The 23,785-nt window shown below is 43.5% G+C and overlaps 1 protein-coding gene across 1 annotated transcript in view; it reads right to left on the bottom strand.

The window, feature by feature from the left end:
• Nucleotides 1-23,785, bottom strand: part of RHBDD1 (rhomboid domain containing 1) — a 116,154-nt gene that overhangs the window by 70,666 nt on the left and 21,703 nt on the right. Inside the window, exons 3-4 of the mRNA XM_006861930.1 lie at nt 5,383-5,471; nt 3,246-3,302 (exon numbers count right to left, since the gene is read on the bottom strand). Of these exons, the coding sequence (XP_006861992.1) occupies nt 3,246-3,302; nt 5,383-5,471 (146 nt within the window). The remainder of the gene's footprint in view (nt 1-3,245; nt 3,303-5,382; nt 5,472-23,785) is intronic.

The raw sequence follows: 23,785 nt of genomic DNA, 5'->3' as shown, positions 1-23,785 counted from the left end.
ATGTTTGTTGGCTGCCCAAATGTCTTCCTTGGTGAAGTGTCTATACATGTCCTGTGCCTAGTTTTTCATTGGGTTATTGGTCTTTTTCTTGTAGAGGTGTAGTTTCCTATAGATTTTAGAGATTTAGTCCCTTGTCTGATATGTCATTGCAAAGATTTTTTCATATTCTGTGGGTTTTCTTTTTACTTTTAGTGAAATACTTAATTTTAATATGTCCCAATAATCTATTTTGTCTTTTGTTTGTGCATTTCTTGCAATGTTTGATAACATATGTGCACCCCATGTGTGTCTTGTTGTGGCTGTTAAATGCCATCGAGTCGGTTCCGACCCACTAGAGCCCTTAAATTTGTTCATATTTTTTCATTGATGACCTTTATAATTCTGGGATTTACATTTAGGTCTTTAATCCATGTTGAGTTGGCTTTTTTATATGTTGTGAGATAAAGGTCTTGCTTCAATCTTTTGCATATTGATTTCCACTTTTGCATACTGATTTTCCACAGTACCATCTGTTGAAAAGACTATCTCCTTCCCATTCCATGTACTTTGGTCCTTTTTCAAAGATCAGTTGGCTGTATGTGGATGGATTAATTTCTGGATTCTCAATTCTGTTCCACTGATCTATGTATCTTTCATTATACCAGTACCAGGCTGTTTTGACCACTGAAGCCTGTAATAAAATTTGAAATCAGGGAGTGAGAAGCCTCCAACGTTGTTATTTTTCTTAAGCAGTGCTTTGCTTTTCGGGGCACTCTTTCCTTTCCATATAAAGTTTGTAATCATTGTTTCCATCTCTTTAAAGAATATAATTGGAATCAGGATTGGGATTGCATTATATCTGTATATTGCTTTGGGTAGTGTTAGCATTTTCACAATGTTAAGTCTTCCTATCCAGAAACATTGTATATTCTTCCATTTTTGTAAGTCTCTTTTATTTTTTGTAGTAGTGTTTTGTTTCTCTGGTTAGATTTAATCCTAAATATTTCATTCTTTGGGCAGCTATTGTAAACGGTATGACTTTCCTAATTTCCTTTTCAGTGCTGTCATTGTTAGTATAGAGGAATCTGGCTGGTTTTTGTATGTTGATCTTGTACCCTGCCACTTTGCTGAATCTTTCCATGAGTTCTAGTAGTTTTTTGTTTTGCTTGGATTTTTTGCTGAGTCTTTGGGATTTTCTTTGTATATTCTCATATCATCTGCAAATATAGACAGTTTTACTTCCTCTTTGCCAATTTGGATGCCTTTAATTTACCTGTTTTGCCTTATAGCTCTGGCTAAGACTCCCAACACAATATTGAATAGGAATTGTGATAAAGGGCATCCTTTTGGCAAAGTGAAGGCTTTCAGTTTCTCATCATTGAGAGTGGCATTGGCTGTTGGTTTTGTATATATGCTCCTAACTATGTCGAGGAATTTCCCTTCAATTCCTACTTTATTGAGTGTTTTTATCAGGAATGGATGTTGGATTTTGTCAAATGCCCTTTCTGTATCAATCGATATGATCATGTGGTTCTTTCCCTTTTTTAAAAATTTATCTGGTGGAGTACATTGATTTTTTTCCCCTAATGTTGAACCATCCTTGGATCCCTGAAATGAATCACACTTGATCTTTATGTATTTTTTTTTTTTTTTGATGTGCTGTTGGATTCTGTTGGCTATGATTTTGTTGAGAATTTTTGTGTCTATGTTCATGAGGGATATTGATCTATAATTTTCTTTCTTAGTGATGTCTTTCCCTGGTTTTGGTTATAAGGGTTATGCTTGCTTCATAAAATGTATTAGGAAGTTTTCCATTCTTTTCTATATTCTGCAATAATTTGAGTAGAATGGGTGATAGCGCTTCCCTGAATGTTTGGTAAAACTCACCAGTGAAGCCATCTGACCCTGGAATTTTTTTGGGTGGGAGTTCTTTGATGACCTGACCAATTTCTTCTTTTATTATAGATCTGTTCAGGTTTTCTACTTCACTCTGAGTAAGTTTAGATGGCTGTTTATCTAAAAATGTATTTATCTCATATAGATTTTCAAATTTGTTGGAGTACAGCTCTGCATAGTATTCTGTTATTATCCTTTTTATATAAGTCTCATACTTTTCACAGGATGCCTGACTTACTCTCTTAGGGTTAAGCCTGATTCCACTTGGATATATGGACTGAAGAAGATCATACATTTCTAACACCAGTTAGAGTGTGATCTCTTAGGCTGAGTTCAAGCTACCTGGAGCTAGTATGAATCTGAACCGTTCTGAGAGACCCTGTAACAATCATACGCTCTTTTCATTCCAGAGTTTCCTGCTCCCTGACCTTCTTGACTAAGATAACCTTGAGGCATCTAGCATTATGACAGATGCATGATCACATCTTGGGGGACCCACTCAACAAACTTCCAAAACCAGCATTATCTAGGAGTACTTGTATAGCAGTCAGCACAGCAACTTTTCAAGCTACGTTATCATTTAATGATAAATGAGGAAAAGATTGAAATTGAGAGAGAATTCATTTTACTAGAACCACAATTAATACTCATGAAAGTAGCAGTCAAGAAATTACATATTCCACTGGTTAGATCTACTGCAAAAGACCTCACTTAAGCATTCAAAAGCAAAGATGTTACTGTGAGAACTAAGGTATGCCTGACCCAAATCATGGTATTTTAAATGACCTCATATGCATGTGGAATCCTGGTGTGATACTGTAGGATAAACACAGGACTGCTAACCACAGGCAGGTGATTCAAACCCACCAGCTGCTCCTCTACACAGGGTCGCAACGAGAAGGATCCAACTCAATGGAAGTTAACAACACCACCAAAAAGCTGGGCAATGGATAAAAAAGACAGAAGCACTGCTGCATTTGAATTGTGGTATTGGTGAAGAATGTTGAATACACCATGAACTGCCAGGAGCATTCACAATTCACATTGGATGAAGTACGTCAGAAGTCGCCTTAGATGTAAGCATGGTGAGAGTTCGTCTCACGTCCTTTGGTTATGTTATCAGAGGGACCAGTCCCTGGAGGAGGAACTTATGCTTGGTAAAGTAGAGGAGAGTCAGCACAAAAGAAGATCCTCAAGAAATAGGCTGACACAGTGGCTACAACAATGGGTTCCAACAGAGCCAGGATTGTGTGGATGGCGCAGGACGGGGCGGTGTTTCGTTCTGGCGGGCAGACAGTCACTCTGAGTCGGAACCAACCCAACAACAACAACAACACATCAAAACTTATCAAATGAAATAAAGTGCTTACCTGCATTATGATAGTAGTATTGCTGCCCTGGGTAACCAATATCGGAAGAAAAAGTGCCTAGATATGAAAAAAACAGTCACATAGTCATAGGATGAAACAAACCTTTTAATAATAGTCATAGGCTTTCAACTGCCCACATTTCCAACAATTCTTTGTGACAACATCCAGTCACGTGTCAAACAATTCCTAAGTGTTTTGGTGTTGTTGTTTTTTTACCTAAATGGTTTTTAAAATAAACTCCCTTTTAGTTCTACAGGCAACAAAATGTATATGGGCCAGTGAGGACCTACTTTATATTCTCGAGTCCCTGAATGGTGGAAACAGGTAAGTACTCAATTGCTAATCAGAAGACAGGCAGTTCAAGTCAACCCATCCTTGGAAGAAAGGTCAGCCATTGAGAATCCTGTGGAGCACAGTTCTACTGTGTACACAAGGGGTCACCATGAGTCAGTTAACTCTGGCAACTGGGTTAGCTTTGGTGTATGTGTGTTTCAGTCTGTTGACATGAAGGCCTCTTGATCTCCCAAATCACAAGGCTAAGGCGAGAAGCCACACCCACAGAGGCGCCCATGGTCCTCCCCTTCTCTAAGGGCCCCTGGCCCCTCTCCTTTCTTGCCTCTAAGACAGGAGAACATTGGCAGAGAGCAGACTTCCACGTTCAGCTGTTCAGCTCGCTTCCACAGGGTCCCTGTGTCACCTCAAGCCCCCTTCACTTCTCAGGAAAAAAGGCGGAGAGTCTGCAGGTGATTGACAAACAGCCCTGGATGCTTGATTCAGTTTTCAGTACCTCACTTTCTGTTGCGTTGCGTCAAACACAGAGTGTTGTAAAATTAAGTCTCCAGAGAAAACAGGCACAGTTTTAGGAAGGAAAACTAGGAGTCCATGTGCTACCATTGGAGGTGGTAGTGGGGGGTCCTCTTTACAAACAGAACAAAGCATGTGACTAAATCGGTATCTGCCTGCAGATACCTGACTAGCTACAGGATCTTGGGGTATAGATAGGAAAATCGAGCAAAGTATTCAACTCCTGAGAGTCACTTCTTTTCCTCTACTAGTACTGAGAAAAAGCCATTAGCCGATTTTCATAATTAAGTTGTTATATCAGAGTTATAATAAAACTGAATATTTCCAATAAATGACAGTCCAGCTGTCAACTCAAAGTACAAGCGCTGCAAACACAGAGATGAGCCAGTGCGAGACAGTGGGCATTTTCTTAGGTGACACACAGCCAGTAAAAATCCTCCCCACGCGAAAAGAGCCTGCTAGGCCCCGCGCCGGGGAAAGCTTTCTACAATCATGAATATTATATGGCTCTCTAGAATACCAGTCATCGGTACAGACTATGAGAACAAATTATTTATGGTTCAACAAAAGGTAAAAGAGTCTCAGAAGACTCCCTATGAATAAAAGATGAAATATTGGAACTTGGATGGTTTATAAAACAAGTATTTGCTCAACAGTTCCCTTACAAGTTAGGACCAGTATAGCATTTTAGATTAAGAGGTCTTTAAAACACACACACACACACACACAACAAAGGGGTGGGGAGGGGGGGAGTGTATTTACAAATAACATCAAGTCTTTTCACTGAGCATCAACTAGAAGGGAAACATGGGCTGGAAAAATAACAAGCCAGCAGGAGCCAAGCACTCAGCAACACCACTGAGTTTTCGACCTTGTAGGGATACGTCTCCTGGCAGCCAGAGGCCCAGCAGTCATTCAAATTCTTTAAAATGAGGGCCTGGCCCTTCAGCACAGTCTTGGTTTTACTATGCCTTATGGATACTGGCTCACAGAATATTTTAGAAGAATGCAGTCTTTCAAATCCACTTTGGTTCTCTGTATTTTCGAGGAAACCATAGTTTTCAGAGGAGAGCACTGAAGCTAAGGGGATGCACACCATCGAGTACTCCCTGAGGAAGTGTCCGCTTTCACATTTAGGTGCACATTCTATTCTCCGGAGCAGTGTGAGGGACTGCAGTAGCTATTTTACCTCCTGCTTTCAAAAAAGAAAACACAAAAGCACATTCGGGAAGGCCTATGGAACCACAGGGAAACTTAAGATTGCTCCTGGTTCCCATTTAGATTAAGATGAACTGCCAAGTCGTTGTCATGCCAACGGCATTCTGTTTGGTACCTGCACATATTTCCATGATTTTCTTCAGAGGCCCCTGAGTGTACATCAGTCCCACGAGAATCCCGGCCAGATGCCCCGCAAAGGAAGTCCTAGGAGAGAAAGAGATGTTTTGTGAGTGTTTGCCTGGCTGCTGATTGGGTACCTTCGATCTTCCCATTAGCCCAGGGCAAGTCAATTAGTCACAGACTGTGGACCTTCTTCCAGCCACAGCACGGCCCTTCTGCTGAGCAGCATTTCCCTCAGTCCAAAGAACACTTCCTACCTCACAAAAAAGATCCAACCATACCAATCATGAAGGTTTAAAAAGCAACATCCCTCCTTGTCCAGAGAAGTGAGTTGATCTGATTTCTTCAGAAAACAGAACCATTTTTTTTTTTGTCAAGACAACCCATGCGACATCTGCAATGTAACTGAAATCAGCTTTCTCTGGCCAGAACTAGATCTTGAACCATCCAGCCATTGTGAGGGGCATTATCTGTGTTCACAGCAGAGTAAATGGCAGCATGTTATGCCTGACAGACGAGTGAAACAGACAGCAAGAGATTGAGAAGTCCAACCCCAGTCCCCAAAGCTATCTGCTCATGCCTCTGCCAGTCACTCGGCGAACTCAAACTTCAAACTCGAAAGACGAGCTGGTGAGTTACTGTTATCCTGATTAATTGCAACTGTCACAACTGTAAAGGAAGGCGTTCTATAACAAAAACGGGGGTGTACTTAATCTTACCATCCAGAAACAGAGGACCCTAGGACCATCAAGGGAGAAGAGCATGAGCAGAATGTGGGACCCAATTGAGAGAAGCAGCGACACCAGAGATGGAGACAGAGATGAGGACATGGAGCGAGGGAGCAGCTGAGGACTCTGAACTCAGGGAAAGAGAGGGACCGGGTGCTGGTGACCAGGAGGGAGGCTTGCAGAATGTGCCCTATGGTTGTTTAAATAATATATTCCCGAGTGTTTTGGTGTACACCCCTCCCCCTGAAAAAAACAAAAACCAGAGGTAATAGAAGCAAATACTGTCGAATGATGATGCATAGTGGGGACTGTAATCATTGAGGTGAAATAATGGCGTAAAATTCATGTTCTCCCATGTAAACTATCACTCAGTTCACAATAAAAACTTAACAACAACAACAAAAGATGAGCTTGGGTATGGAATTGGTTCTACTCTTTGAAAAACTGGATATAAGGTTGACAACCGGTTATAAAGTTTTGGAGGTTTCTATGGAAGTGGAGAGGAGCCAGTCCAGGAACCTTCAGTGTGGGGCACAGAGGGCTCCCGTGGAGTTCACTAGGTTGAAGGTCCTCTTAACCTGAGCTTAGGGGACAACACTCTCAGTGTGTGACCACAGATGGGCCTACAGAGTTCTCTAAGCACATGACCTCAGTGCCCAACTGCCTGCCACCATCCGCATACACACACATATCCGTGCGCACCTCAAACTAGCCTCTTCCGGACTGCTGTGCCCACACTGAGTTGCAGGTCCTACCCCCTCTGAAATGCCTCTTAGATTCACCCTTGTTTTTCAGTCTGACCACACAGCTATGCTAGTTCCTCCCTGACCTATCTGGGAAAGCACAGCATGGGCACAAAGCAAGCCCCAGATAAACACCAGGATGTTGAATGAATGGAAAAAACAAAAACCACCTGGCTGGTCCCTTCATCACCCAGCTGCCCCTTTCTCCATCAGCAGCCTTCTGGAAGTAAAGGCCAATGGGGCCATCCAGATGCTGGAAACCTCGGACTCTCCTCTGCTGACAGAACAATGAAATGCTGCTTCCAAGGCCTTCCTCCTCTCTTCCTCCACCCTCATGACCCACTGAACCCACCCCACACAACCCACCACCAAATATACCCTAAAACTTACGCCTTCCCTCAGCGCCATTGCTTCTACCTCCTTGTAGCTCGTACCCAGTTTGCTACGTTCCAAAGTATTTCCATGTCTGTCTGTCTCTGAGGACAACAATGGTGTCTTTTTCACCTGTTTTACAACATTAGAACATTTACACCTGTTCTAACAACAACAACAACAAAATGCCAACCAAATGAATGCATTTCCAAGGTTTGGGGGAGTGACCAAGGAGCCTGATATAAACTTCACCAGCACAGGGATTGCAGTGACGTTGCCACTTATGTGTCCCAAACACCCCTGCCTGGCACAGGACAGCCACCAAACTGTGTGCTGAAAGAATGATCAAGGCTCCAGGATTGTTTCCTAAGAGCATCAGAAGGCAAGTTCAAGCCAGATCTTCAACGGACACTTGGTTGTCAACGAGCTTAAACTCCAACATTCAATAATCTACCCACGAGGCTTGGAATCAAAACTGATGTGCAGCTATTTCCCCAAGTCTCACATCATTCTCCAAAAGTCAGCATTTTTCATAAAAGTTTCATCTCAACCATTTAGCTGATCTTATTATATCACTTAAAAGGGTGGTGGTGGTGGTATTGCAACACCAAGAGCAAGAGTTTACAAGTAATTCTCAGGGCAGTGGGGAGAACCGCTATGCAAAGGCATTCGACTGTATGGATAACAAAGTATGGATAACATGGAGAAGAATGCCTAATTGTGCTTTTGTGGAACCTGTACACAGACAAAGAGGAAGTTGTTCAAGGAGAACAAAGGGGTGCTGGGTAGTTTTCAATCAGGGAAGGTGTGTGTCAGGGCTGTATCCTTCCAACATACTTATTCAATCTGTATGCTGAGCAAATCATCCAAGAAGCTGGACTATAAGAAAAATGCTGCATCAGCATTGGAGGAAGGTTCATTAACAACCTGCAACATGCAGATGACACAACCTTGCTTGCTGGAAATAAAGAGGATTTGAAGCACTTGTTGAAGAAAATCAAAGAGGACAGCCTTCAGCATGGATTACTCCTCAACACCAGGAAAGCAAAGATCTTCACATCTGAACCAACAAGCAACATCATGATAAGTGGAGAAAAGATTAAAGGTGTTAAGGTATTATGGAGTTCATCTTATTGGATCCCAAAGCAGTACCCATGAAAGCAGCGGTCAAAAATCAAACAACATATTTCATTGAGCAAATGTGGTACAACAGACCTCTTTACAAGCTTTCAACAGGGAACCTAGATCCAGAGGGTGTGGAGGAAGGTAGAATCTCCACTGAGTAGTATCCAATCTGTCTGGGCAGGGCTGATGAAAGGAGATGCAGATAGGTCTCTTATGATACAATAGTGAATAATTGCTATCAGAAATGTAAAGGTAGACTTTTGTGTCAAGGAGGAGTGTGATTAACTTTGCAGTCTAGGAGCGGAGGTCCCTGAGACCATCAAGGTAGAAGAGCGGAGAGTGGGACCCTACCCAGAGAAGCAGTGATGCCAGAGATGGAGGCAGAGACGATGACGTGGAGAGATGGAGCGGCTGGGGACTTTAGACCCAGATAGGGTGAGGTGCTGTGTGCTGATGACCGGGAGGCAGGCTTGCAGGGTATACCTTTGGTTGGTTGATGCTGAATGGAGGGGATTGTAACCATGGCAATGAAACGATATATGATAGGATGAATGTGTAAACTATCACATAATTCACAATAAAACATTAAAAAAAACAAACAGCATCAACGATCTTGAATTTTTTTAAACCAGCCTTCAGGTGAAGCACATAGACATAAAATAATAAGGAAGATTTCGATTGGAAGCCCCAACTTATCAAACAATTAATCTTGAATCTCACTTACAAGTTAGAGTGCAATTAAATGAATTTCTTATCTCACTGAATGGGCTTTCAGATGTTGAGTTATAATCTAATTGTCCTAATGTAACTAAATAACACCCGCAGGAAAGCTAGTAGGTACAGAGACCATAGTACACTGTTCCCCAATATTCGGCATTTTCTACAACGTTCCACATCAATGATTCAGCTATTCTTATGACTTATTTCAAGTCTATAATGCATTCTTCTAAAAAAAAAAAATTTTTTTTTTTCAGCTTTCATTGTTATTGCCTTTTGTTATCAGTATGTTTATAAATCCCATATTTGTATTTGGGGGTTGGAAACAATACATACAAACATACTGATAACATTTGAACACATACACATGTGTGTATTAAAAATACCAAAACACCAACAGATGGTCCTGAGGGTGGTTCGTCATGACTTGAATCGGTCACATCAGGAATGAGCTGGATTTACTCTCTCCGTGCTGCTGGTAACCATTTGACAAGTCCTTGTCCAGTCCCAGAGGCACCCAGAGGAAGGGACTTGCAGATAGGGACAGGACTGGCCCCTTGGTTTCTCCCACAGAAATACATTCACCAGCCCTAACCTGTGGTTATGACCCCGTTTGTGTGTTGATGGGCCAGTGTAAGGAGCCTTGAGTCAATCTCCACTGAGAGATGAAAGCAGGAAATGGAGCAGAGATGGGGACGATTCGTGCAGGCCACATGAAGACCACCAGGGTGCCACGGGGCAGAAGATGAAATGAGACAAGGATCTTCACCCAGAGGCAGTAGAGAGAAAAAGACTAGAGGCGCACCCTGAATTCTGACCTCTCGCCTCCTGAACAAGGAGCTCTGGCAGTGTAGTGGTTACAAATCAGGCTGCTAACCTCAAGGTCAGCAGTTCAAAACTACCAGTTGTTCCACGGGAGAATGAGGAGGCTTTCTGCTCCCATACAGATTCACAGCCTCGGAAACACTAGGCAGGTTACTATGAGTCGGAACTAACTCCACGGCACATACCCATCACCACCAGCAGCCTCCTGAACATCAACAAAGTAAGCGCCTGCTTGCCAAAGTAATCCCCTTGTGGTATTTATGGTAGAGTAACACTAGAGGCCCAGGACAGGGCATTTCATCCCTGACCCTGGGGGGGGCGGTTTCCACAGGGAGCCCCTGGGCTTGGGGTAGGACATGCATGTCAGTCCTCTGGCCTGTGGCTTGACTCTCCCTTCCACTGTAACAGCTTTAGAAACAGACTGCTTATTACAACCCGAATTACATGTGATCACTGTCATGCTGACGTTTGTGGTCTTAGAGTAAGCTGGGGGCTTCACAGCAGCTCCACCCGAAGGTCCACCCTCTCCTCTGTTCTCAGCTGTACGTGGAAGCTGACACTCAGAGCAGCGTGCTAAAGGGATTTCCTCTCGATCTCACTGGGCTGTGACCGAGGATGGAGCTTATATGATCTGCGACTCTGTCACCACCACTACCTGCCAACCAGTCTGTGCCCCACTCACAACGTTGTGTGTGTCAGAACGCAACTGTACTCCACGGGGTTGTCAGTGGCTGGGTTTCAGATCACCATGCATTTCTTCCTAGGTGCCTCTGATAGACTCAGTCTTCCAAGTTTCTGATTAGCAGCTGAGCACATGAACTGTTTGCATCACCCACAGCATCCCTATACAACAGAGTAGAACTCCTCCCTCAGGATGGTTTCTGAGGCTGTAAATCTTTACAGGAGCAGCCAGCCTCTCTCAGATGGCTCAGTGGGTTTGCGACACTGCTGTTAGAAGCCTAATGCTTAATCCACGACACCACCAGGGTGCCTTTCCTTAGGAATTGTTGTTGTTGTTATGTGCCGTGGAGTCGGAACCGACTCATAGCGACCCTGTACAGGGTTTCCGAGGGTGTAAATCTTTACGGGAGTAGAAAGCCTCATCTTTCTCCCGCGGAGCAGCTGGTAGTTTCGAACTGCTGACCTTGCGGTTCACAGCCCGAGTCGTAACCACTACGCTACCAGAAGGAATAGGACCACCATATTCAAGTCTGTATGAAAGACCCAAACTAGTGCAGTGACTGGTCTAAAGCTAACAGTGGATCATGACTAACTGAATGCTGATTTCTGTTGTTCCTTAGTGCTACTGAGACTGTCCTGACTCATAGTGACCCTGGAAAGGGTTTCCAAGGAGCAGCTGGTGGGTTTGAACTTGCAGTCAGCAGTGCCACACCACTATCCGAATAGTGAGTAAAGGAGTAGAATTAAAATTACATATAAAATGTATCTATCTAAAAATACATTACAACTGTATCATAAAAAGAGCACACGGCCATCAGGTAATAGCTGTTTAGAACCACATTTCACTGGGAAAGATTACAATGATTAACCACATTCTCTTTCCCAGAAAACACACTACTTTCTCCCACTCCCAACACTGTCAAACTGTAGACATCTGTGTCCAAAGACAGCCACGGCACTCAGTCTACTACCGCACGTTAGACCAGTCACTCGGGGGCTTGGCTTCTTCTGATGGCTCGGAAGGGACTTTCTTATCAGAAACCCTGATGACAGTGATGGTCAGAGACTGACCATGGCACGAGGGCACAAGCATGGTGGCTGCGCACTCCACAGTCCTAAGCTGTTGCACACAGATACGAAGAGAAGGCAAAGAGATCCACAAGGAAGTGATAGCTCCAATGTTGAAATTCCCAGCATCATAGCTCCACTTCAGAGCAGGGCAGTATCAGTGGCATTTCACTGTAATAGGAATGATGTCTTAGCCCAGTCCTTCTTAAACTTGCACTGGGCCTAAAACCAAAAACCCTACAGCAGCCACTGAATCAGTTCCGATTTACAGTGGCCCCACAGGGCTGAGTAGAGCTGCCCCATTGGCTTTCCCAGGCTTTACTGGAGCAGTCTTTCTCTTATGGAGCAGCTGATGAGTTTGACCCACCAACCTTTCAGCTAGCAGTCAAGTACTTAATGACTGGATCACCAGGGCTCCTCCTCCACATCCTTCTGGAATTCTGAAAACACCTCAGTTGTTTGTTTCTGCTCTACTGACTCCCAGTCATGCAGAAATTATGTAGAATCTGACCCAAGAATGGGGCTGAATACATGCTTAATGAAAAAAAAGGAAAAAGTTACAACCAAATGAGCACTTTTTAGTGAATGTTGTTAAGTGCTGTCGAGTCAGTTCTGGCCAATAGCGACCCTGTTATAGGGCTTCTGAGGAGCGGCTGGTGAGCTTGAACCACTGACTTTGTGGTCGAGTGCTTATCCTACAGCGCCACACCAGGACTCCTTTTTAGTGAATTTGTTGTTGTTACATGTCATCGAGTTAGCTCCAACCCATAGCGAACCTGTATAGAGTTTCCGAGGAGTGGTTGGTGAGCTTGAATCACCAAACTTGTGTTTCAAACCGACTTTGCAGTCCAGTGCCACACTAGAACTCCAACTATTGAGGTGGAAACGTAGCTTTGGAGCAGCCCTGTGATGTCAGACCAGTTTAGGGAGGTCTCAGTTTCCTTCCCTGGTCAGTCTGGACCCCCAAGCTGCCAGTACAGTTGTTTCTCTCTCACCCCCACCCGGGGTGATGATCCATAGAAACAAGTGTCAGACTACAGGGAAAGGGGCTATTTCTCATCTAGAATAAAAATAGATGCAAACACAAGGTGTAAGGTCCAGGAGGGCTCTCAAAGCAACATCTCCATGTCGTCAGGGGACATACTTACCCTCCTGAGGGATGATGCCCTCTCTCCACCCAAGAACCACCTGCTTCCAGTGCCTTTTACCATGTAGCCTCGAGAGATGACATCATGAGTAAACAAGCCCCCACTTGGCCCCCACTCAGTGGTTTCAGAAGTGGTCAGGCTCTAAGGAACCAGAACCAAAGGTCTAAGTGTTGATTTAAAAAGGAGTTTCATCTTGGTTTTCCTTGTATTATATTATACAATAGACGCTGGAGGGGGAGAGGAAAGAATAACCAGACACATCACATAGAAAGCTTGTAAATCCGTCTTCTGTCTGTAACTGATCGCTGTTGCTGTTAAGTGCCGTGGAGTCGATTCCGACTCATAGCGACCCTATACAGAGTTCCCAAGGCTGTAAACCTTTACGGGAGCAGAACGCCTCATCTTTCTCCCATAACTGACTGGAATACCTAAAATGGGGCTACAACATGCCCAGTGAAGGAGGCTTCCTGTGAAGCCTCTGCATTACATCCTGAACCACATCCAGATCTTCAGAGATGGGAAATTTCCATTTGAAAGGATGAGCACACCTGCCTGGAGCAGCTAGAAGAACAGAAGATACTTCTGGAAAGAAAGACCTACAGAAAAAATACAAAACAATATAAGCAGACCGACTGTTACTACAAGAACAAGCAAGTTGCTTGCCCAGGAGATATCAAGGCAAGTGGTCGGGTCCCCTCAGTGCAAACCCCCTTCCAAGAATAAGACTCAATGGGAATACACACTCTGATTGGTGACCACGTTCGTCACCGATAAGGTGAAGTAAGGGAAAAACAACAATGAAACTGTGAGCTAATAGACTCCTGTGAACGCAGGTAAAGACCTGGTTGGCCAGCAGTGTATCAAGACCTGGGGACTCTTGAGCCCAGAGTCAGTGACATAGCCACAGAGGACTAGAGTGGAGAGTGAAGCATCCAGCTGATAAGGAGAGAGGGCTTATGCACAAGAACACCCACACTTGCAGATAATATCCACTTGACCTGGCTTCAATGACTAGATGATCAGAGCTCAACTAGAAGAAGAAAGAAGAGGAAAAAAACAGTAATCTTATACAATTTGATGAACTTGACCTACACCTACGAATGCAGTAACTCAAAAGAGGGAACAAATCTTTACGGCAAGGATCATTCACACCCCCTCCATACACAGAGTAGACAGGGATGGGCAACTTGGACATTGGCTACCCAAAATGGGGAGGCTACAAAGGCAAGAAGTGACTGGCTTACAAGCTTTCAAGAGGGAACCTAGATTCAGAGGATGTGAAGGAAGGTAGAATCTCCACTGAGTAGTATCCAATCTGTCTAGGCGGGGCTGATGAAATGAAATGTGGATGGGTCTCTTGTGATACAATAGTGAATAATTGTTATCAGGACTACTTGTGAGGGTTGGAAATGTAAAGGTACGCATTTTGTAGCAAGGAGGGGAGTGATTAACTTCTCAGTCTAGGAGCGGAGGTCCCTGGGACCATCAAGGGAGAAGAGCAGAGAGCAGGACCCTACCCAGAGAAGCAGTGATACCTGAGATGGAGGCCGAGATGATGACGTGGAGCGATGGAGCAGCTGGGGACTTTAGACACAGAGAGGGAAAGGGGCTGTGTGCTGATAACCAGGGAGCAGGCTTGTAGTTTATACCCTTTGGTTGGTTGATGATGCATGGAGGGGCTTGTAACCATGGCAATGAAATGATATACAATAGGATGAATGTAAAATTAACATTCTCCCATGTAAACTATCACATAATTCACAATAAAACATTAACAAAAAAAGAAATAAAACAACACTCTGCATTAAGAAAAAAAAAAAAGGAGTTTCACAACTCACAAATACTAGGACTAAGATACAATTGTGGATTTCAGTTATGCAAAGGACATGCAAGTATTACTAACACCAATACACTGTGTTCTTTCCTATCAACCCAGTATAACTGGTCTCCACCCCTTTCAGGAGCTGGTTATAAGTTAAGCTAAGTGGTGATGCAAAATGGCCCAGCCATCCTGTGCCTCCTACAGCATCAAAACCTAGAGTTAATGACGGAAAGCTGTGACAAGTTGTAAAGGTCTTCTTGGGTTAAAACAGTAATTCTTTGCACAGTAGAAGAGTCTGCCTTCTCATGCATATCTCAGAAAGCATTAGCGAATGTATCACTCCAAGACATAGTCTCAAAGTCCATGTATAGCAAATCGCCTCATGAAGAACGTGACTGACAGACACAATGCTGAACAAGGTTAGAGAACAGCTGGGTGTGGTCAACTGTTGTTGCTTTTAGGTGCCATCAAGTTGGCTCTAATTACTGTGACTCTACAGACAAGAGAACAAAACACTACCCCTTCCTGGCTCCATCCTCACAGTTGTTATGTTTAAGGTCATAGTTATAGACACTGTGTCAATCCACTGTACTGGGGATCGTCCTCTTTTTCATTGACCCTCTTACCTACCAAGCATGATGCGCTTATTCAGGGACTGGTCCCTCCTTATAACATGTCCCAAGTACACGAGACAAAGTCTCGCCATCCTCACTGCTAAGGGACATTCGGTTTGCACTTCTTCCTAGACAGATTTGTTTGTTGTTCTGGCAGTTTAATAGTATATTCAATAGTCATTGCCAACATCATAATTCATATGCATCTTCTCCTGTTTCCTTGTTCACTGTCCAGCTCTCACATGCATAGAAGACAGGTGAAAATACCATGACCTTAGTCCTCCAGGTGACACCCTTGCTTTTGAAACTTGAAGGGGGTCTTCTGAAGCAGATTGACCCAATGCAATCGGTGCTGTGACTGCTGCTTTCATGGGTGTTGATTGTGGAACCAAGTAAGATGAAATCCTTAATACCTTAACTTTAATCTTTTCCCCACTTACATGCTGCTGCTTATTTGTTCAGGTATGAAGCTTTTTGTTTTCTTTATGTTGAGTAGTAATCCATACTGAAGCTCTTTGATCTGCATCAGTAAATGCTGTAAGTCCTATTTGCTTTCAGTAAGCAAGGTTGTGTCATCTGCTCATCGAAGTTTGTTAATGAGCCTTCCTTCAATCCTGATGCCACGTTCTTCATACAACCCACCTTCTTAGATTATTTGCTCAGCACGAATATTGAATAAGTATGGTGAAAAGATACAATCCCGATGCACACCTTTCCTGATTTTAAATCATGCAATATGCCCTTGTTCTGTTCTAATGACTGCCTCTTAATCTGTATATATGTTCTTCATGAGCACAATTGTGTTCTGGAACTATCAATCTTTGCAATAGTGTCCATAGTTTGTTATGATCCACACAAAAGAATGCCTTTGTATAGTCAATAAAGCATAAGCAAATATCTTTCTGATATGCTCTGCTTTCAGTCAAGATCCATCTAACATCAAGCAATGATATCCCTCATTTCATTTCTTCTTCTGAATATGGCTCAAATTTCCGGCATCTCCTTGTCAATGTACTGCTGCAACTATTTTTGAATTATATTCAGTAAAAATTTTATTTGCATGTGATATTAATGATATTGTTCAATAATTTCCATATTCCATTTTCTTTGGAATGGGCACAAATACTCATCTCTTCCAGTAGATTGGCCAGGTAGTGGTCTTCAAATTTCTTGGTATAGACCACTGAGTGATTCCAATGTTGCACCAATTTGTTGAAACATTTCAACTAATATTCCATCCATCCCTGGAGCCTTGTTTGCCACCAATGCCTTCAGAGCAGCTTGGACTTATTCCTTGAATACCATGGGTTCTTGATCACATACGACCTTTTTAAATGATGCTTCCAGCATCATTCCATATTTTTCCCATAGAATTACTAAGGTCTATTTTCTGACTACTGATCTTTCCTCTTTGTTCCAACTTTCACATTCCAATTGCATGTTTGATTAATTTTAGACTGAAGAAATTGGTAGAATTCTTCAATTTCATCATCACTGGCTTTAGCGGTTGGTAAGTAAACTTGAGTAACAGTGGTATTAACTGGTATTCCTTATGTTTGTTGTTAAGTGTCGTCCAGCCAATCCAACCCATAGCGACCCTTTATAGGGTTTCAAAGGAGCAGCTGGTGAGCTTGACCACCAACCTTGCAATTCAAATGACTTTTCAGTCTGACGCGTTAGCCCACAGCTCCACACCAGGACACCGGTCTTCCTTATAGGCCTACGGATATTATCATATCATAAACAACATTGTACTTCAAGATAGAGCTTGAAATGGTTTTTTGACAATGAATGTGTCACTATTTCTCTTCAATTTGTCACTCCTGGCACAGCATACCAAATGATTATCCAAAGCAAAATGGCCAATATCAGTCCATTTCAGTTCACTAAGGCCTGGTGTACTGAATAAATAATCTGAGAAGCTGGGTTATATGAAGAAAGGCGTGGCCTCAGGATTGGAGGAAGCCTCATTAACAACCTGTGATATGCAAATGATACAACCATGCTTGCTGAAAGTGAAGAGGACTTAAAATACTTACTGATGAAGAAGATCAAAGAGCACAGCCTTCCCGGTATGGGTTGCACCTAATTGTAAAGAAAACAAAAATCCTTAACACTGGACCAACAGACAACATCTATATAAATGGAGAAAAGTTTGAAGTTGTCAAAGACTTAATTTTGCTGGGCTCAATCATCAACACTTGTGGAACCAGCAGTCAAGAAATCAGAAGATGTATTGCATAGATGTCATTTTGAGAACTAAAGTGCACCTGACCCAAGCCATGCTATTTTCAAAAACCTCATATACATGTGAAAGTTGGACAGTAAATACAAAAGGCCACAGAAGAATTGATGCATTTGAGTTATGGTGTTGGAGGAGAATATGAAAGTGCCATGGATTGCCAAAAGAAAACACAAATCTGTGTTGGAAGAAGTACAGCCAGAGTGCTCCTTGGAAACCAGAATGGCCAGGCTTGGTCTCTCATACTTCAGACATATTGTCAGAGGAAAAGGATATCATGTTTGGTAAAGTAGAAGGTCAAAGAAAAAGAGGAAGACCCCCAGTGAGATTGATTGGCACAGTGGCAGCATTAATGGGCTCAAGCGTGGCAGCAATTGTGAGGTTGGCCCAGGACCGGGCAGTGTTTCATTCTGTTGTGCATAGGGTCACTATGAGATGGTACTGACTCAATAGCACCTAACAACAACAACAACAAATGCCTAAAATATCAATTTCTATGTGTTCCATTTTTGACGACTTCCAATTTTCTTAAGATTCATACTTCATACATTCCATGCTTCAATTATTAATTTATGTTTGCAGCTGTTTCTTCTCATGTTGGGATATGTCACATTAGCAAATGAAGCTCCAAAAAGGTTTACTCCATCATATCCTTAATGTCAACTCTAGTTTGAGGAGGCAAGAACACATCTTCTGGTACTATTATATCAGGCAACGTTCTGCTGCTCTTCATAAAAGTTTTCAGTGGCTACTCCCTCAAAAGCAGACCACCTATCCAGTCTTCTGAGTCTGTTCTTAGCCTGGAAGCTCCACTGAAACCTGTCCACCACGGGTGATCCTGCTGGTAAATGATACATCGGTGGCAGTATTTCCAGCATCACAGCAAAATGCAAGCCACCAAAGCATAAATAAACTGATGAGTGGGAGAGATGAGTGGGAATGAGGTCTACTGTACTTTCTATAGTGTCCTCCTACAAAAATGATTAATATCAGGTAGATACTGAGCTGATCAGAGAGTTGAGATTTGAGGATCTTCATAAATCAACTCAGATCAACATAAATCAACAAGATGTTGCAAAAATAACGCAACGAAAAGAGATCTTGATAGACTTGTTTCTTCCCAAGCTAAACTCTGTCCTTACGCTGCCTGTTTTCCGTCCTTGACGCCTTCTCCAACCACCACTCCACAGGCATCTTTGGCGATGGCAACTGGGAAGAGATTTGGTCTATATGTTTGCTCTCTTTTCCTCACATACTTCCACCTTCTACCCCTGGCTTCAGGAGTAAAAGCTAGTCACCTTCCACTATTATGTCCACCAAAGGCACTCGTATGGGTAAAGCAACCTCTGTTGTTCCTGGCACCAACTGCACACACAGGGCTGGCTGCTGACACTCATGTTTACTTGAGGCTCAAACTAGCATGATCTGGACAAAATCAAAGGTAGTGAAAAGGCAAGAGAAGCCTCTTTAACGACAGTGTTTCAAAGATAACAGCAGATACCCAGCATCCTAGCCGCAGCCTGGTACTGAACTGAGTCCCTGTACACCACCAAGCAGATTCCCATCAGTGTCATGCTTGTATGTGCGGGCAAATCACTCTTGAGTCCAAGTAAAGCAAAGCACAATTTTCCCTCAATTTATTTTAAATTCAATTTATGATTTTCCTGGAAAAGTCAGTGTATATTAAATTCATGCAGAAAAAAAAAAATCCTCATGTTTCTATGAAAAGCAGAATTAGGTTTTAGACTCAGATAATCATAAACAGGTTTCTCGCACACACGAACGCCCTTTCCAAAGCTGGCATGGTGCAGGACCTTTCCTATGGAGCTGTCCCGCATACCACAGGACAAGTAGGATCTCGGGCCCCTCACTCACCAAATGCCAGTAGCACTCCCACGAATCATTAGGATGGCTAAAATCCACCCTGCAAATCCTCCAAATCCCCCTGGGGACCCAGCCACATATCCCAGTGGAAAACCACTGGCTTAGAACACAGCAAATGCTCATTCAATGTATGTTGAATTGATGACCTTTAATCATTAGGCCACAAAAGTATTTCTTTTCAAAATACTTTGCATGTGACTGCACTCTGTGCAAATTCCGAGGATTCTAAGGAAAGCTACCGAATACTGGAGTGATATGCGAGCAAACATCCCCGCACCACTGAAATGCCCATGGGGAGCCTGATGACTTGAAACTGATCACTTCCACATTGCTCTGTGGTTAAATAAATGCATCGTGGCAAATGCAAACGCTCTGCCATCTGCTCTTACTATAGACAAAAATATTTCTGGATGCCATGTGAATGATTATTTGCACATCACCTCCAAAAAGTAAATAGAAAATGAAAGAGAAAGTTGGGTTGTTTGCAGCCTGATATTAACATGTGCTACTGTTGTGAAGCAAATACATGTTCCTCCTGAGCTCAGCCTTGTGGAGGTTATTTTCAGAAGTACTGCCTTTGCTGCCTGGTGGTGCTGTGGCCTAGGTGTTGGGCTGCTAACTGCAAGGTCTGTGGTTCTAACCCACTAGCCACTCCATGGGAGAAAGATGACGCTGTCTACTCCCATAGATTTACAGACTTGGAAACCTTACATGGGATTGCTGTGAGTCAGAGTCCTCTCAGTGGCAGTGGGTTTGATGGTAGTGCAGTGGTTACAGTGCTTGGCTACTAAGAAAAAGGTTGACAGATCAAACTCATCAGCCGCTCCTTAAGAGAAAGATGTGGCTGTCTGCTCCCGTAAAGGTCTCAGCTTATAAAACGCTATGGAACAGTTCTCCTCTGTTCTACAGAGTCCCTATGAGTCATGAGCAACTTGACAGCAATGGGTCTGGGTTTGAGCTTGGGTGGCAATTAGACTCAGTCAGGCTACAGGAAGAGACTGGATTTAGGGACCCTTCCTTGATGGGAGTCCAACATAGGGCTACATAAGGAAAAAGCAGGGCAGCAGCCTGGGAGACAACCTTTCCACCCCCTCCCAGTCAGCTGCCCTGTGACTGGGCCCAGCCCACTAACTTTCCCTGGGCCCCCCTGCCTCCCAGCTGCTGCCTTCTCAGTGCGTGTTCCTCCACGTTAGAGTCATTCAGCCACCTGGCGTTTTGTATTTAAATCGACAGTGCCCAGAGAAGAATGTTCTGAACTGCATCCATTCACTGCCTCTGCAGTGGGGTAGACATCATTCACTGTTGGTCCAGGCAGCAGTAGCAGGAAAGTGGGGTGGAAGGTACTAAGTAAAGCAGTCTACACGAAGACAGTCCTTGGACGCAGCACTCCAGCTTGTCCGGCAGCCATGGCCGGGCCAGCCCAAGGCAGCAGGCCCGGAAGTTTGGGACAGTCTGCTTTCCTGTCATCTCCAGTCAGACTGACTTCACTTGTTCTCACCATCTCATGAGGAGATGGGCTGCCCTCCCAGGTCGTGTCTGGACCCACTGGATTTCAACACTGGGTACACAATAGGGCCCCTGAAGTAGGTTTAAAAAGTGGGAGCACTTGGGACCCAACTCCCAGAAGTTCTGAGTCTCTGGGTGCTGCATATGGTAACTCACTTGACTACCAGATGAGAGGTTAGCGGTTCAAGCCCACCTAGAGAAGCCTCAGAAGAAAGACCTGGTGATCTGCTTCCAAAAGATCACAGACTCAAAAACAGTTTACTCTGCACATGTGGCGTGTCTGTGATTCGAAATCAACTCGACAGTACCCAGGAATTCTGTAAAACTGTTGTGGGTCAAGGCCCTGGTATTGTTCTATTTATTTATTTGATTGTATTCTTATTTATCCAGGTGACGCTAATGTATAACCAGGGACAAGCATCACCAATCTTAACCCAAAGCTCTAATTCTAAGGATAAGTTCTCAGCTACCATATTTGGCCAATAAAAAACACATTTAGAGAGCAAGCAAGTTTCTGTGCCTCACAAATCAGCCCATAGAGGTGACATCTGTTTCCCTTCTGGGTAATCTGGACTTACTGAACATATTCAACTACAATGATGTAAGCGCAAGCACAGCCTCACAAACTCATGCAAAGAAACACATGAATGTACTTCAAAAAGATCTGCCAAGTTCCTTGGACTTATAAAAGCTGGATAATTACTGTACCTACCTGCTTAAGAAAGTTATATAAACGTGACAAAAGACAGCAAAAAGAGTTTAAGTAATCCCTACCTTGATCCAACATAAGACTGGGAAATCAAGCTAGATCATCAAGTTACTCTATACTTTCAGAAAACATAAACTTCGTATTCTCATGGTTAAATCCGGTCAGAATCAGAACTCTATCTAGGAAGAACAGAAATGGTCCCTTACCGTGTGAGCCAGAGTCTGGGTGTACTATTTACATCCCATATTGTTTCTGTAGCAGCTTTACTGGTACGTCTGTAATATGATGCTAGGGTCCAACATAAACACAGAGCCACCAGCTACAAAGCTCGCCAAACTGCCCATCAGGGTTGGATTTGTGTGTGATGCAAACCTGAGCATCTCATGAATGAACAGACCAGACGGAAGCCATGAGACCTGAATGAGCTTGTCTCAGACAATGTGGCCGTTGATGACACACAATCTCCCCTCCTGTGGAAGCCACATGGGGACATTCCTTGTCTCCCTTCTTGGGGGCTACATTACAGGCATGGACTTCCACTTGGCTGAGTATGAATGAGTTGGGGATCTGGTGATGGGAGTCCAGTCGTATCAAAGGCAGAAAGCGTCCAGTCAGTTCTTACTGGTTTTCTCAGCCCATTTCTTCAGTATCCCCCACAATCTAGACAGTATCTGATAATGTCCTTATAAGTCCTTTGATGGCTAAGTATAGCGGAATTGATTTCAGTTGTTTTCTACAAGAATTCTGACAGGTGGGTATTTATAGGGATGCCAAGGGTTAGTGGCTCTAGTCTCTCTGAGGTTGTTAGTCTCAGAGCAATGCCCGACAGGTCAACTCCGTCACCATGTGGAAAAGTGCTTTCCTGAGAAGGAAGATGTGGCAAACAGACTCTAGGTGGTCCCTGATGACCTCTGCCACCTGGTCTAATCACCCTTTGAGCATAGTGGAACTTCTGACTTGCTTCTAACCAAAATAATTTGGCATGTCACTTCAATGATTACCTAAAATTGTCGTTTCTGTCTTCTAGTAGATGCTCCCTTGCTGGCTTTCATGAAGAAAGTGGCCACAGTCCAAGCTACTCGAGGGAGAGGCCCAGGTGGCAAGGGCAGAAGGTCGACTCTGGCCGACATTCAGCAAGGAGCTAAGGCTCTTAGTCCCATAGCCCTTGGGAGTTGAGTTCTTCCTACCACCAGGTGAACTGAGAAGCAGGCCCTTCAACCGTCAAGTCCAGGGAGGAGACCTCAGTGCTGACTGGCACCTTCTCTGCAGCCACTGAGACCCTGGAGCCAAGGACCCAGCTGAGCCATGCCTGGGTTCCTAGTCCACGGAAGTGTGAGTTAGAAACGTGTGTAGCTCACACATTTTAAGCCACTAACTTTGTTACACATCAATACATAACTGAGACAAAAAGACAATGCAGGGGGAAAAATAAACTAAAGCCAGGAGACACAGACAAAATCCCGATGACACTACATAAGTTCCTGGATTCCAGCCCATCTGAAGTTGCTACACCTCACAATGCAGCAGTGGAGACACTCATTACATAACCCCAGCCCCCAGCCCCTCCTTGGGTTTTTCTGGGGCTTTTTCATTTTCTCATCAAGTTGGTCTGTGTTGTGTTCCTTTAGGTTGTCAGTCTAAGAATCCCAACTAAGATGAGCAAAAGTGGCAGAGGAACTGTAGAACCAAACAAGCTTTCAAGTCTCTTTCAGTTACAGTTCAGCCTGAGACTACAGATGAACAGCGGGCTGGATGATCTAAGAAAAGAGCCAAAAAGAGTGTTACACATGCTTAAGTTACTGAGTTAATTCCCAGAACCTATACACTTCATATCACTGTCTGTGAAAGGATAATATTCATGCTCCTACAGGGAAGCCCAGTTAATACCACTATTATTTTCAAATTTACACACCAACCACTAAAGCCAATGAGGATGAAATAGAAGAATTCTACCAACTTCTTTAATCCGAAATTGATCAAGCACACAATCAAGATGTATTGATCATTACTAGTGATTGGAATGCAAATGTTGGGAGCAAAGAGGAAGGAACAGTAGTTGGAAAATATGGCCTTGGTGATAGAAATGATGCTGGAGAATGCATGATAGAATTCTGAAAAACCAATGATTTGTTCATTTCATATACCTTCTTTAGACAGCATAACAGACGACTGTACACATGGACCTCACCAGATGGAATACATAGAAATAAAATT

This window comes from Chrysochloris asiatica, unplaced genomic scaffold (assembly GCF_000296735.1).
Source record: "Chrysochloris asiatica unplaced genomic scaffold, ChrAsi1.0 scaffold00044, whole genome shotgun sequence".
NCBI classification, from domain to species: domain Eukaryota; kingdom Metazoa; phylum Chordata; class Mammalia; order Afrosoricida; family Chrysochloridae; genus Chrysochloris; species Chrysochloris asiatica.
The sequence above is the reverse complement of the archived record's forward strand: the minus strand, read 5'-3'. Positions and strand labels throughout refer to the sequence as shown.